This window comes from Phaseolus vulgaris, chromosome 1 (genome assembly GCF_051622355.1).
Source record: "Phaseolus vulgaris cultivar YP4 chromosome 1, ASM5162235v1, whole genome shotgun sequence".
In the NCBI taxonomy this organism is placed as follows: domain Eukaryota; kingdom Viridiplantae; phylum Streptophyta; class Magnoliopsida; order Fabales; family Fabaceae; genus Phaseolus; species Phaseolus vulgaris.
Genome location: NC_143498.1, coordinates 43,421,062 through 43,434,798, shown reverse-complemented (window position 1 = coordinate 43,434,798; position 13,737 = coordinate 43,421,062). Strand labels below are relative to the sequence as shown.

General features: G+C 32.1%; 3 protein-coding genes across 4 annotated transcripts; 1 reads left to right on the top strand and 2 right to left on the bottom strand.

The window, feature by feature from the left end:
* Window positions 1-278: 278 nt before the first annotated feature.
* On the bottom strand, window positions 279-934 carry LOC137816029 (uncharacterized). Its single transcript, XM_068619131.2, has one exon. It carries the CDS (start codon window positions 887-889, stop codon window positions 434-436), a length of 456 nt encoding a protein of 151 aa, XP_068475232.2. The 5' UTR covers window positions 890-934; the 3' UTR covers window positions 279-433.
* Window positions 935-4,515: 3,581 nt separating this feature from the next.
* On the top strand, window positions 4,516-10,627 carry LOC137814197 (DUF21 domain-containing protein At4g14240). 2 transcript variants are annotated; one of them, XM_068616790.2, is made up of 13 exons: window positions 4,516-4,892; window positions 4,988-5,064; window positions 6,020-6,103; window positions 6,199-6,312; window positions 6,705-6,788; window positions 7,017-7,088; window positions 7,657-7,724; window positions 8,763-8,850; window positions 8,933-9,006; window positions 9,086-9,455; window positions 9,596-9,642; window positions 9,744-9,840; window positions 10,130-10,627. In XM_068616790.2, the coding sequence occupies exons 1-13, from the start codon at window positions 4,658-4,660 to the stop codon at window positions 10,136-10,138; spliced, it is 1,419 nt and encodes a 472-aa protein (XP_068472891.1). In that variant the 5' UTR covers window positions 4,516-4,657; the 3' UTR covers window positions 10,139-10,627. The 2 variants fall into 2 exon arrangements, with proteins under 2 accessions (XP_068472891.1, XP_090159129.1); XM_090303003.1 differs by having other exon boundaries at window positions 4,600-4,892; window positions 6,683-6,788.
* A 1,655-nt stretch (window positions 10,628-12,282) lies between these two features.
* LOC137814196 (small polypeptide DEVIL 14) lies at window positions 12,283-12,707 on the bottom strand. Its single transcript, XM_068616789.2, has one exon. It carries the CDS (start codon window positions 12,647-12,649, stop codon window positions 12,497-12,499), a length of 153 nt encoding a protein of 50 aa, XP_068472890.2. The 5' UTR covers window positions 12,650-12,707; the 3' UTR covers window positions 12,283-12,496.
* Window positions 12,708-13,737: the final 1,030 nt, after the last annotated feature.

Below are 13,737 nucleotides of genomic sequence, written 5' to 3'. Positions count from 1 at the left end.
TTATATTTTCTGGGTTTGAATTTGAGCATAATACATGTCCTTGTAATATTAAATCTTATTAAAAAGTTAATTTCTTTTGGAACACACGCATGTATGACTTTTCTAACATTGTATTTAATTATATTCAATTTTTACTTTTCGCATTTCATATATTTTGTCCCATTTTATCCCTTTCACAAACAATAGAAGTCTAAAAAATAGTAAAAACAGAGTAATATTTTCTATTCATATTTATAACACATGACTCTGGAAAATAAAGAGTGTTATAGAAATAATAATTAACCAAACCATAGTATCCGATTGATGTCTCAGTAAAGACGAAACTGCAGCTACATAGTAAAACTAGAAACCAGAAACGATAAATATAATGTCAAATCCTTAAAAACTGAACACAAGACAAGACAAGATTTGAGAGAATTAAAGTGACAATGACTCAGATTGGTGCACCGCAAGAGTAAGTGACGTCACACGCATCTCCAATGTTGAGTGTGTACTGATGCACAGGTCTGATAAGGAAGGGTGGCAAGTGAACCAGAATTTCACACACACATTGGCTGTCGACTTCCTTGGCCCACCGGCAACAGTTGTTTTCCTCAGGGGTCTGGTGGTGCCTGTGACTGTGTCCATGTCTGTGGCCATGTCTGTGAGTGTGATTTTGGTGCCTTTCTCCGTGACCTTCTTCCTCATCTGGGGATGGAGGAGAATCTGGTTGCACTCCAGGGCTGAAAGGCAACCTGGAACATGCATAGTTCACCAGTGCAAATTGTGATGCACAAAGAGGACGTGGAGCCTTTGATACAGGAATGAGTGGGGGCCTTATATGGCTCTCCATCTTTGGCACTAATGCTAGCAATGCCAAAGCCACTGTTATTAGGTTCAAAATCTCCATGATGTTCTTTTCTCTTTTTGAATGTTCATGTGATATGATATCACCTCTAGGAAGCTGCTTATATACTTGCGTGTTCCCAGGATCTTTCATGCTTGTTTCTAATGGCGTTGCTATTATAAAATTGTTCTCCAAGAGTGTCGTCCTTGTTTCAAGTTGGTTTCAAGTCTCTCATGTCCTTTGTGTGATGGAGTTTGTAGGTGACAGGACAATGGTTCTACTCCAATTAAACACCTACCTTCTTCCTGAACAATTTTTTTAATACTTACTCTTAAATGGTGCTTGTCATAATATGCATGAACAATGAACATGCAGAATTTATGAGGGGTGACAAAAAGTCTTGTATATATTCCTAGTGTCTTTCACAAAGAAATGTGGTCATAAACTATATGTATATCAGGATTTCTATGCGTATATAGACATTTGATTGCATGATAATTTGTGGGAAATGAAAATGGTGCAAAACCACATGTATATATAGAGAAAGGTAAATCCAATGGTACAAAACAAAATGTGATTTTTTGTATGTGTAATAGTGTGTGTATCTACAAGTTTACGCAAGCTACAAATCTAATAGTGTATTATTTTTCAGCACCTTTTAATTTTTTGAAAAAGGAATTGGTACTTCTGGATTACTTATTCATATAAAAATGTTAGTTATATCTTAATAATGTAAAAAAAATTAATAAATTTATAATTTTTTTTATAAATAAAAATGATAAAGAAAAACATGACATGGGACTGTAAAAATGATAGAAAAAGATAGATATTATATTTATTCTTCATTTCTTTAACTTATTCATATTTATTTTTTTATTTCTTCAGTCTTTTTTTAATTTGTCGATCAATCCACTATTTTTTTTTCAGTTGATTGACAAGTTGGAGAAAAAGAGTGTTAAAAATCTTATATTTATTGAAAAATAAGATCAATTTATAATATATAAATTATGACAACTTTTACCTTATAAGTTGATTTTGTAAAGATGAGTTAACTTTAAATTCACTTTTCAATATTCTATCAAAATATATTTTAATAAAGTTTGTTGACATATGTATCATGTGCTATTGGACAACATAAACTAAAAATAAGATTAATTCACACAGGCACACACACATCCACACACCTAACCCACCCACCCACACACCCACACCCACGCACCCACATGCACACACACAAATCATTTTTGAAGATGTTTTCATAACATTTTGGTATTAATAATTTGGTATTTTGTCATCAATTTCATAAAGGGGTTCAAGATATGAGCACATTTAATCGAGGTGGGTGCATATAAGTAACACTTAGATATTTGTCATTTATTTCCAAATAAAATTAAAGTATTTCATTTGTTTTAGTAAGCAAATTGGTGATGTTCTTATTGAGGATGACACTCACATGCACACACCCACACCCACGCACCCACTCACCCACACCCACGCACCCACACCCACGCACCCACATGCACACACTCACACCCACCCACCCACACACAAATCATTTTTGAAGATGTTTTCATAACATTTTGGTATTTTGTCATCAATTTCATAAAGGGGTTCAAGTTATGAGCACATTTGATCGAGGTGGGTGCATATATGTAACACTTAGATATTTATCATTTATTTCCAAATAAAATTAAAGTATTTCATTTGTTTTAGTAAGCAAATTGCTGATGTTCTTATTGAGGATGAGTTGTCTTTCTTTCGAAGTGTTTGCAATAAAATCTCTAAGTTGTTCGATTAAGTTATGGGACACCTGCAAAATATTCTATAAGTAAACATTATTAAATATTATTAAATATTAATAAATCTTATTAAATATTATTAAGTATTGTTAAATATTATTAATATTATTTAATATTATTAATATTATTTAATATTATTAATTTATAAAAAAAATTATTAATTATTATTACTATTTATTTATAAATATTAGTTATGATTTTATAGTTATTCATATATATATATATATATAAATAATTCATGTTTTTCGTACCCACGAATACATTGTTCCTAGATAAATTACTTACGGACTGTAGTTGGTGGGTAACTCCTTTCTCTTTTACCCACGAACACATCGTTTGTATGTAAATTACCTACAAACTGAGATTTGTGGGTAATAGAAATAGGAATTACCCACCAATTTCAGTCTACAGGTTTATTATTATTACTAATATTATTAATTTTGTTCATATTATTAATAGTATTAAAACTATAAATAATATTAATAATATTATTTATGTTATTATTACTAAAATTATTAATATCATTAATATTATTAATACATTTAATATTATTCATATTATTAGTTTTATAATCTTAATAGTATACATATCTATTAGTTATAATTATTATTATTTATGAATATTAGTTGTGATTTTATAATTATTCATATATATAAATAATATTTTTAATATTATATATAATTAATATGATTAATATTATTAAAAATTTAAAACTATTAAGATTATTTATATTTTTAATATTATTAATATTGTTAATAAAAATATTTATATTAATAATAATATTGAATTTATTTTTTAATATAGATATGTGGATAAAATTTGTATATAATGTTAAATTTATCTACGAACAAATATTTGTAGATAATGCTGAATTTACCTACGAATTCATATAATAATACTAATTTTACTTATGAATTCAAAATTTATAGGTAATATCTATAGGTAATGCTAATATTTTTTGTAGTGACTTTCTAAAATATATATTTATTGATTGGCACTATTTCTAAAATAATAAATACTCCTTAACAAATCACATTTAAAAGGTGTGGACTTTGGAAAGTAGCAACCTACTTTACCTCATTCAAGGTTAATCTAATAATTTGATCCTGCAAAATAAATTATCAATTTAATTTTTATACATAAAAATATATTAAATAGGTTTTCATGTGTATAATATATTTTTAATTTGATCTGTATATATATATCATATTCTTGATCCGTACATATAAAACATCAAATAAAAAATATGTTACACATATGTAAACCTGATTAATGTAACGAGAGATTATTTGTAAAATTTTACATGCAAGGATTAATTCATAAACTTTTAGATATCGAATCCACAATAAACTCAGTCTGGGCCCAATACAATAAAAAAACACCTAAGTTACAGGGAAAATTCTTCTTACACCCAACCTTTTTGAACTTGCACTCTACACACATTAAAATTTTCAAAAATGCCCTTCATTCTGAAAATGAAAAGTTGAAATTGGAAAAATATATTTTGGAAAAAGAAATCCAGAATAGATTATTGTGTTCCAAAAATAATAAAAAATGGAATAGAATTAAAAAATAAAAATCTCATTTCAGAAAAGTAATTCCAAAATGAAAAAATAGTTATGAAAAGAAGAATTGAAAACATAAAAGAGGGTAGGAATGTATGTTTGTCGTACTTCTTTTATTTTTATGATTTGATATGGAAGTTGGGAGCAGGTTGAAATTTGATAAGGTGTAGTAACTAATTGGCAAGGAACAGTGAGCACAGATAAAGGACCACAAGAAGGGTAATTATTTCACAGTAAACTCGGGCTGGGCCCAACACAATAAAAACGTAGCTAAGTTACAGTAACCACAGCTAACGACATATTCTATTTACGTAACAAATGACACAATCAAAATGATATAGAATTGAATATTATTATTATTATTATCATCGTCACTGCGTGTTTTGTGTTTTGTTTCTTCGCTACATTAGAGGGAAGTGTGGATTGTTGTAACTTTTCTCGCTTTCCTCAAGTGTAAGCAACAGAGCATGTTGCATGCGCTGAGTCTGGGCATGAGGGTGTTCCCACCTGAGAATTTCATGTACGATTCTGAGGATATTCCATTTGGGACTCCCTGGTGGTTCCTTTATGCTGGAATTTCTTGCTTGCTTGTTCTCTTCGCTGGGATCATGTCTGGTCTCACTCTTGGATTAATGTCTCTGGGTCTCGTTGACCTTGAGATTCTCCGGCGGAGTGGTTCCTCCACCGAGAAGAAACAAGCTGGTACCACCCTACCTAACATTCTCAACCAAATATTATACTATGCTAACCTCGTTGTTTTGTTTTTTTCGTCTTTGACTTTTGGTTCACACTTGCAGCTGCTATTTTCCCGGTTGTTCAGAAGCAGCATCAGCTGCTTGTCACCTTGCTTCTTTGTAACGCTTGTGCCATGGAGGTATTTGCAACTTGGTCCTTGGGAATTCTAATCCTTTATGAAATGGGTTTGCTTTTTTAATATTAAAAAAATTGCTATCTGATTACCCTGTATAATGAGGTTCTTACTGATCAACGGCAATGTTAGCGGAAGTGAATATGTTCATATGGTAAATTTTTTTATCCTGATTGTTTTGTTGAAGAAATTGTATTGCCTGAACATTTTAATTGTCGCCCTTTGCTTCAGAGGGTTTAATTTGATAGTTTAATTCAACCAACCATCCAACTAGCCAACCAACCACCAACCAACAATTGTCGATTCTTTCAGTAACCAAAATGCAAAAAGGGTGATATTGTACGGTACCTTAAATTTAGAAATCAGACATGTTTTGCTGGCTTATATCCTCATTGGAGAATTCTAGGGATTTCATTTTCACTTCAGTTTGGTGTTCAAAGTTTACACCCACACTGCTTGTAAATTATACAAGGGCAATTATTTAAACAAGATTGTAACTTTTCTACAGAATCATCTCTTGTTTAACAAAGTCAAAGTCATTATATTTCTCTGTAAAATTCCTACAAAAAAACAAAAGATAAAGAAGTGAGAACATAGGGTAAGAAACAGAGAGAAATCTCTGTTCTGAGATTTTGGATCAGTTTTAGAATAAACCTATAATTAATTTGTAAAAATCTTTACACATCTTGATCTTCTCAAAGAAATATAAATATATGCTCACTACATTGAACAAGTTTATAGTGTAGTCAATTTGAAACTGATGGCACCTCTATTCCCCTTGGTCAACAAGAATGATGATCCCAAAAGAGAAAAGACCTAAAAAGGCCAATGTAAAATAGATATCATAGAACAAATAAAATATGTTAAGATTGCTTTTTGGGTAGCTGATGTTATAACAACTAATGATTATTGGTGGATCCTTCATTTTTGTGTTTCCTTTCCTGCCGTTTCGATTTTGCAGGCACTTCCAATTTACCTTGACAAAATTTTTCATCCGTTTGTAGCAGTACTGTTATCTGTGACTTTTGTTCTATCTTTTGGAGAGGTACAATGTTTTTCCAATCCGGTGTGCTTGCATCATACACAAGGATTTCAGCAGAACATTACACTGACTGTTGTTACAATGCTACTTTGGCTTAGGTTATCCCACAAGCTATATGCACAAGATATGGGCTGTATGTTGGTGCTAATTTTGTGGGGCTTGTACGTGTTCTGATGATCATCTGTTATCCAATTGCTTATCCTATTGGAAAGGTAAGGCCTATGCTTGTCTAAATTCTAATTTTAATTGAATAAATTATATGCTAATCATATCATTCTCCAAGCCCCAATATACTGCAAAGGTGATATACAACTTCACCCATCCATTACAATGTTGCTTATTGTTTTTATGACTCTGATTATGAAGTGATATGCTCAAATATATTTTTCTTTAAGTTTTCCTAATTGCTAGTAACCTTATGCCCTATAGTAAAAGGGCCATGTTTTGACAATTTGGATCAGGTTATCTAAGGTTGAACCATTCAGTAGTCATATTAAGCTGTTTTATTTTTTTCTGAAGGCATCTGCTATATAGTCCATAATAGCGGACATTTTTATTTAAAACAAATTGTGGCTTTTGTAGATCTTTACATTTATGCTTCCAGGTTCTGGATGTTTTACTTGGACATAATCATGCATTATTTAGGAGAGCACAGCTGAAAGCCCTTGTTTCAATCCATAGCCAAGAGGTAATCTGTTTGAATTATGACCATTTTTTATAGCTTCCTGTTCAAATTGAGGAGTCACTGGATTTTCGTGAAAATATTTTCTATTAATAGCTTTTTAATTTGTTACTATGTTAAAAAAACCACTTTGATACATTTTATAAGGAATGCTGATCATTTCTCCATGATAAATTTTCATTTTCTTCAATTACTCTTCTGTGTCCCTTAACTTCATTTTCTTGATCATTTAAGGCTGGTAAGGGAGGTGAACTCACTCATGATGAAGCAACAATTATCAGCGGAGCACTAGATCTCACGGAGAAGGTAGCTACTGTTGGTTTGGAGAAAGGCATCCTGATAGTTCTATCTCTTGCCATCTATATGTAACAGAGTTTAACAGTTGTCATTTGCTTTAATGGCTCCCTACATCAGAATATATGAATGTCGTGAAATTTGCTTCTGATATACCAGGAAAAGTAAAATATACTGTGCCAATGTGACTATTTATGCCCCTAAATGTATGATGTTTTGGCTCTGTATTTGAAGCTGTAGAATAAGACTATCATTAGTACTTAAGTTAGGAGGGCATGTTATTTTGGTAAAGAAGTAACTGTCATTTGACTTTTCGAATTTAAAATCTACATGTGTATATATAGTACTTGCTTCATCATCCATGCCAGTTCCTTGTTTAGCTACTGGGCATGTTCTGAAAAGGGGTTCTCTTTTTTGTTTGATGATAACAATCCCAGTAATAGCTGTGTATGGATGTGTTATAATTTTCCCACTCTCAGGCCAATCCTCTGTTTCAGTTTCAAGATAAATTTAAAATCCAGATATATCTATTATATTGGCTTGATCTTATAATAGAAAACATTTCTCCATCCTTATGCAGACTGCTGAGGAGGCCATGACACCAATTGAATCTACATTTTCCTTGGATGTGGCTTCCAAATTGGACTGGTGAGTTTTTTTCTATAAGCTTTTCTGTTGAGATCGATGTATCAATCTCAGAAGGCATAATTATTTCTAACCAAAGTATTGTGGAATGCGGATTACTTGATGTCACTTGCCCAACCCAGATTTACCTTACTTTATCAGTCTATTATTAAACTGAACTCGTGTATTTGAATTATATATGTGAATATTATCTCATTCTTTTTCTTTACCCATGATTGACATTGAAGTAGCAGAGTATGTCGTATCAATGAGTTTGTAAACGCAATATATGTTGCAGCTCTCCTGTCCGCACAGAAATTTATCAGTTGTCAGAAATATATTATCTCATTCTTTTTCTTTGTTATTAACTAATAATTACGCACACACTCATATATAGTGAACATAATGTAATTGACCGCTAATACCAATGGCTATGTTTGAATTGATGAGAAGGGATGGTATGAAGTGAAAGGAAATGGAATGATATTATGTTCCATTGTTTGGTTGTTTAAAATAGGATACAATAAAATGGAACTTCATCAAATGCATTGCACTGCATTTCATTTCTCCCTTGGGTCCTTTTTTAATTTTTAATTTCCCTACAATTTTGAATGTATGCATTGACTAATTATTTTATGTATTATATTACAAGAAGGTTTATATTACTTAATTGATGATGTTAAAATTAACATTAATAAGTAGTAATTCAGATATTCAGTTAATTCCTACGCTTAAGTCCCAAGTGCTATGTTCATCACTTGATTTGCTTATGCATATGATATATATTTGTATTTCATAAATGCATTGCTTGAACTGATAAATAAAAGGCTATCCTTTTTAGCAGAGTAGTTAGTGTGAGATTATTTTTCAATTGAAAGACTGGTTAACCTCTAGTGAACCATTCTTTGAATAAGTTAAGGTAATTGATTTCTTTGGACAACATTCCCAAAAATAAGGGGACAAAGGTCACCTATTTACCTTTCCTTCTTATGCCCCATTACCTGTCATTTGGCCTACATATATTTAGTGCTGAAGTAAGATATTTATTCTGCTTAATCACAGGGAAGCAATTGGGAAAATTCTTTCACGAGGCCATAGTCGTGTTCCTGTATACAGTGGAAACCCCAAAAATATAATTGGCCTCTTACTAGTGAGTTTTTACATATAGTGAAAATGCTTAAAAAAGGTTTTTCTGGAACTAACTGCTAAGTAATTTACCACTGAATTTGTAGGTAAAAAACCTTCTTACTATAAGAGCTGAAACAGAGACCCCAGTGAGTGCTGTTTCTATCCGGAGAATTCCTAGGTTTGACCAATGGTGACCTTATATTTCGTGTATCTAAAACACATTCCTTCAACTGAACTATTGTTCATTATTAATCCAGAGTTCCAGGAGATATGCCTCTATATGATATCCTCAATGAGTTTCAAAAAGGAAGCAGTCATATGGCAGCCGTAGTCAAGGTTACACGAGAGACAAAGTACCCTCTGGCAACTGGTAACATTGACAAATCCAAGGATAAAGAAGTCATGAAGCATAGTTCTCAACTAAGTATGCCATTACTAGCCAGGTTTTGCGAGAAATCAGAAAAGGTTGTCAATATTGACAAACTCTCCAACCATGCTACAGACCAACAATTTCAGAAGGATGTCACTGCAACAAATGGTGCCCACCACTCTCTTGATAATGTTGACGATGGGGAAGAAGTTATTGGCATCATTACCTTGGAGGACGTGTTTGAAGAACTCCTTCAGGTGGCCTCCACTTTTATTATCGCCCCTTTAAGATTACCTTAGTTACATGGGATTGTTGTGCATTATTGGTGCATCAAAAACAAAGTACAATTCGTTTTCCTTAGAATGAAAAATTTTTCTAATAATTTTCATCCTTGCAGGAAGAAATTGTGGACGAGACTGATGTGTATATAGATGTACATAGAAGGTGACATAAACTTTATAGTTTATTTTTCTTCATCTCAATTTCCCATAGCTTTTAAGTGGTTACTGAATATAAGAATAACGAATGCATGATGAATTTGGCAGAATACGTGTGGCTGCTGTAGCAGCTGCTACATCTGTGGCACGGGTTCCTTCTGGCCGAAAGTTGACAGGTCACAAGCCTGCAGTAACTCAAAATCAGGTTTATAATTTCTATCTCTAAAGTTGGAATGGAAAGATGACAAGTATGGTAGAATTTTTGAAAGAATTAATATTTTTTTAAAAATAACTTTAGAAATGGGTTTGCATTTGGAAATGGTATTTTAAAAGTGAGTTTAAAAAATTTGTGAAGTGTAAATATATCCATGCACGTGAAGCTTTTATGCTAGATGCTTCCATTGATACAGTTCTGGTTACAGTTATAGCACTTGCACTATCATATAATGTAAATATTTAGATATTTTGTATTGAAATAATGTTGTTTTTCCTAGGGGAATTAAGCAATCAAGCGAAAGTTTGACGAAGTTTGTGAATTTAAGAAGAATATCATTTGAAGATCTTTTAAATCAGACCACCCATCTTCCTGTATACAGTTGTGTGGCCATGGTTGTGTTTGATGGCATAACTCAGCAAGGAGATGTTGGTCATACTCATACATTTTGTTTTTGTTGGAAGTCTTTTTATGAACATGTAGGTCCAATAGTACTTCTCAAAAATAAATTATTATCTTTGACACTTTTGTTTTCTTAGCAATTTTGTATGAATTAATCACACTTCTTGCCTCTGCGTTCCTTTCAATGTGAGCTCAAATTGGTGTATCACTTAAATGCTGGTGATGATGATTAAGGTGGAGTGAGATATAGCATGAGAAAGATGATGATTATGGTGGGAAAAGAAAATGTATGAAAAATGGTTGTTTCTCTTAACAGACATAATGCAGTATCTTGGCTTTGGCTGTCTCTTCATTTATTAGAAGAAAATTGTTGTGTCGCTTTCTGTTCACGTGAACTGTTGTATACAAGTAGCCTTACCTTTCAAATCTTTTTCTCTGCTTAGAGCAAGTTTTCCTACACTCCTCTTATATTTATTAAAAGGTGCACATTTTCAATCTCCCCAAAAACGACTTTGTCGTTCAACTGTTCTGAGTTTTGGACTTTCTTTCCACAAACTTCTCATCAACCTATGCATCCTAGTCCAATCCCACATCATTAGTGTTCAGAATTTATTCTTTTATATTTATTTTTCCATCATTAGTAAACTATAAATCAATTACTGTAATAGTTAAATACATGAAAGTATAAAAATAATTTGATAAATATAATTTTGTTTATTTTTGAAGGCACTGTTTATTACTATTTCCTTCCCTTCCATATTTACTAATGTTGCAGTGCTGAGATTGCGACCAAACACTATGTTGTCTTCTTTTAGACGAAAAATGTCTAACATAAAAAGGGATTCAATTCGATTCAATACTTAACATCTTTACACTGTGCAAGATTTTGTTCTACATTTTAACGGTACTCACGTCACCACGCATCACATTAGAATCATAGCCTAAGAATTTATATTCTTTATTTTTTATGGCAAGTTCAACGTGTGATTGCCTTTTGCCACTGTGGAATGTCACTTTAATTCCACTTTTTCTGCGTGGATGTAAATAACTTGCACCACAAATTCTTCAAATACTTTATATTCAACTCAATTATATATGCACTGAAATAAATAAGAATGAAAATTGTATTCAAAATTAGGTCGGATTAAATTTTTTGCCCTGTTATTTATGTTTTATGATCAAATTACAGTTAAATTAATTTTTTCAATTTCATGAATTTTGTCTTTTTTTTTGCAAAATTGATCCCTCTACTATTCTATGAAGTTAGTACAGTGGTGTGACAATATGGTGTGCCTTATTTGCCTTACATTACATTATTTGTTCAAAAAAGGAATACTCACCAAAATAAATTTTCCCAACATCTATTTTAGTCATTAACTGTATCCAACAACTCAAAAATATCAAACGAACAACAAAATTTATTGTTCAGGTAGAACCACTCCAACTATAAATATTATATCTTCCATCATTATTGAATCCTTTCTATCACCTACTTTATCTCTAATAAATATTGTATCAAATTTAATTTAAGAGATTTTAAAAATAAGAAGAAGACAAATTCCAAACACACAAAATTGAAGAGATAGAATTGCATGAAATTAAAAAAAATGGAAATAAAAAATGCAAGTGGAAACATTTTCTTGTCATGGTGAACAACGGAAAGCATTACAATCACTTAAAATCCAAATGAACCAACAAAAGGCAACAAGTGATCCGTTGCATTTTATTGTGAAATAAAACCAAAATAATTATCATAGCTCAAATGGTAGCTTCTCGAAGCATAAAAGTATAACCATGCTAAAAAAAATCTTAACATGATGAGAGGAAAAATAAAAGAATAAGTAATTTTTAAAATGAAATGGGAGATCTTACCTTAGAATAGGAAGATACCCCTTCTAGTTCTAAAACATTTATATAAAGGAAGCCATATTTTCCAGAAACATTGATGGATCATAAATTCATAATGTTAAACTCTAGAAATTGAAGCCAAGTGGCTATAAAAGCAACACACTGCTACTATAAAGACTCAAGTTAATGTTAAAAAGTGGGTGTCATGTCAAAAGTAGAATCAATGAAACTGGGGCCTGAGGCCGATTTTACAATCACTTCACCTTAGAATCATTGACTTCTTTTCTCCATATCTATACTAATTTACACATTAATCACCAGCTACCCTGCGATCAGCAAAAATTGGAAGCCCAAACCCAAGCATGCAGTGGCACCAAGCAGTGATATGATAATGAAATTAGTCATGCCAGCACAAGAGCAACACAGTGCATCTCCAAATGATGTAAAGCCTGGTCCTCTGCTGGCGAATGTACTTGGAACAGCGTCCCCAAGGTCGAAGCTTCGAAGCCCTCAGTGATGAGAACATGGCAGTAGTTGTTGCTGTTGTCATGGTGAAGTTGAGGGTGAGGTTGTGGTTGTGGTTGTGGTCCCAATGCTGAGAACTAAGCATGGTGATATATATATAGAGAGAGAGAGGAGAAGGGGTTGGAAAGTTGGAGATATGAGTGAAGAGAATTTGTGGTGGATTGCACCTTGTGGCCCGTGGGTGTGGAGATAGGACATGTCCCACTGTCCACCTAAGATATCTAAGTGACACCTATGAACTTGTCTCCTTATCGCCAAACCCATTTGAGAAGGACTTCTCATCCACTTCTACTAAGTAAGACTCTTCCTTGTCCCCCTCCATAATCGCTTTCCCTTAACTTTTCTATTCAACGCTGTTTCTATATTTATCTTCAACCTTCTTTTCTTACACAGTAATTCATCAACTTCGTTATTCAACATTCTAGGTTCTCATCATTCATGAAATATCTCTCTTTTTAACTATGTTTTTCCATTCATGCCATGAAAACGCAAGACTGTATTTGACAAATCTTGGTCTGATGATTTGGCTCAAAATAACCAGAAATTGGTTAAGGTTGTACAGTTGTCAACAGATAATCAACATATGTATAGAGTCAAATATGTTAAGTTTGTGATATCTGGTTCAATCATGCTGTTGAAAAATGCATATATTATTGAAAGGATTTTATCAGTTTAATTAATACCTGACTGAGTTTTGAGAAACTGTTTGTTCATCTGTCACATAATTCAATGTGTGGAGGAGATAAAGATTATGTACAGACTTCAATTATAGTGTGAGAGAAATAAGCATTCAAACTTCATATAAGAATATGATATTTTGTTTTAAAGTAAGATAATGTAGATGTGTTGATAACTCTTGATCCAAGTTTTTTCAGTTTATATATTTTATTTCAAATTAAGTTTTAAAGAACCTTCACTTTCTCATTTTGCATGCGTTTTTCTAAGCCAAGTCCACCAATCATTTGGTTCTTTTAATTTTAAAGCCAACTATTTCATACGTCAAATGTCATTGAAAAATAGAAATATAATTTTGAAAAATGCTATACGGAGGAATAGTTAAATGGTAGTTTAATAATTGAGTACATAGTTAAGATTTTTTTTTAAACGGATCAA

Coding starts and splice junctions, on each gene's coding strand:
- LOC137816029 (XM_068619131.2), bottom strand. CDS start 889: ATGGAGATTTTGAACCTAATAACAGTGGCTTTGGCATTGCTAGCATTA.
- LOC137814197 (XM_068616790.2), top strand. CDS start 4,658: ATGTTGCATGCGCTGAGTCTGGGCATGAGGGTGTTCCCACCTGAGAAT. Junction 5,065..6,019: donor GTAACGCTTGTGCCATGGAG/GTATTTGCAACT, acceptor TCGATTTTGCAG/GCACTTCCAATTTACCTTGA. Junction 6,104..6,198: donor TTGTTCTATCTTTTGGAGAG/GTACAATGTTTT, acceptor ACTTTGGCTTAG/GTTATCCCACAAGCTATATG.
- LOC137814196 (XM_068616789.2), bottom strand. CDS start 12,649: ATGACAACAGCAACAACTACTGCCATGTTCTCATCACTGAGGGCTTCG.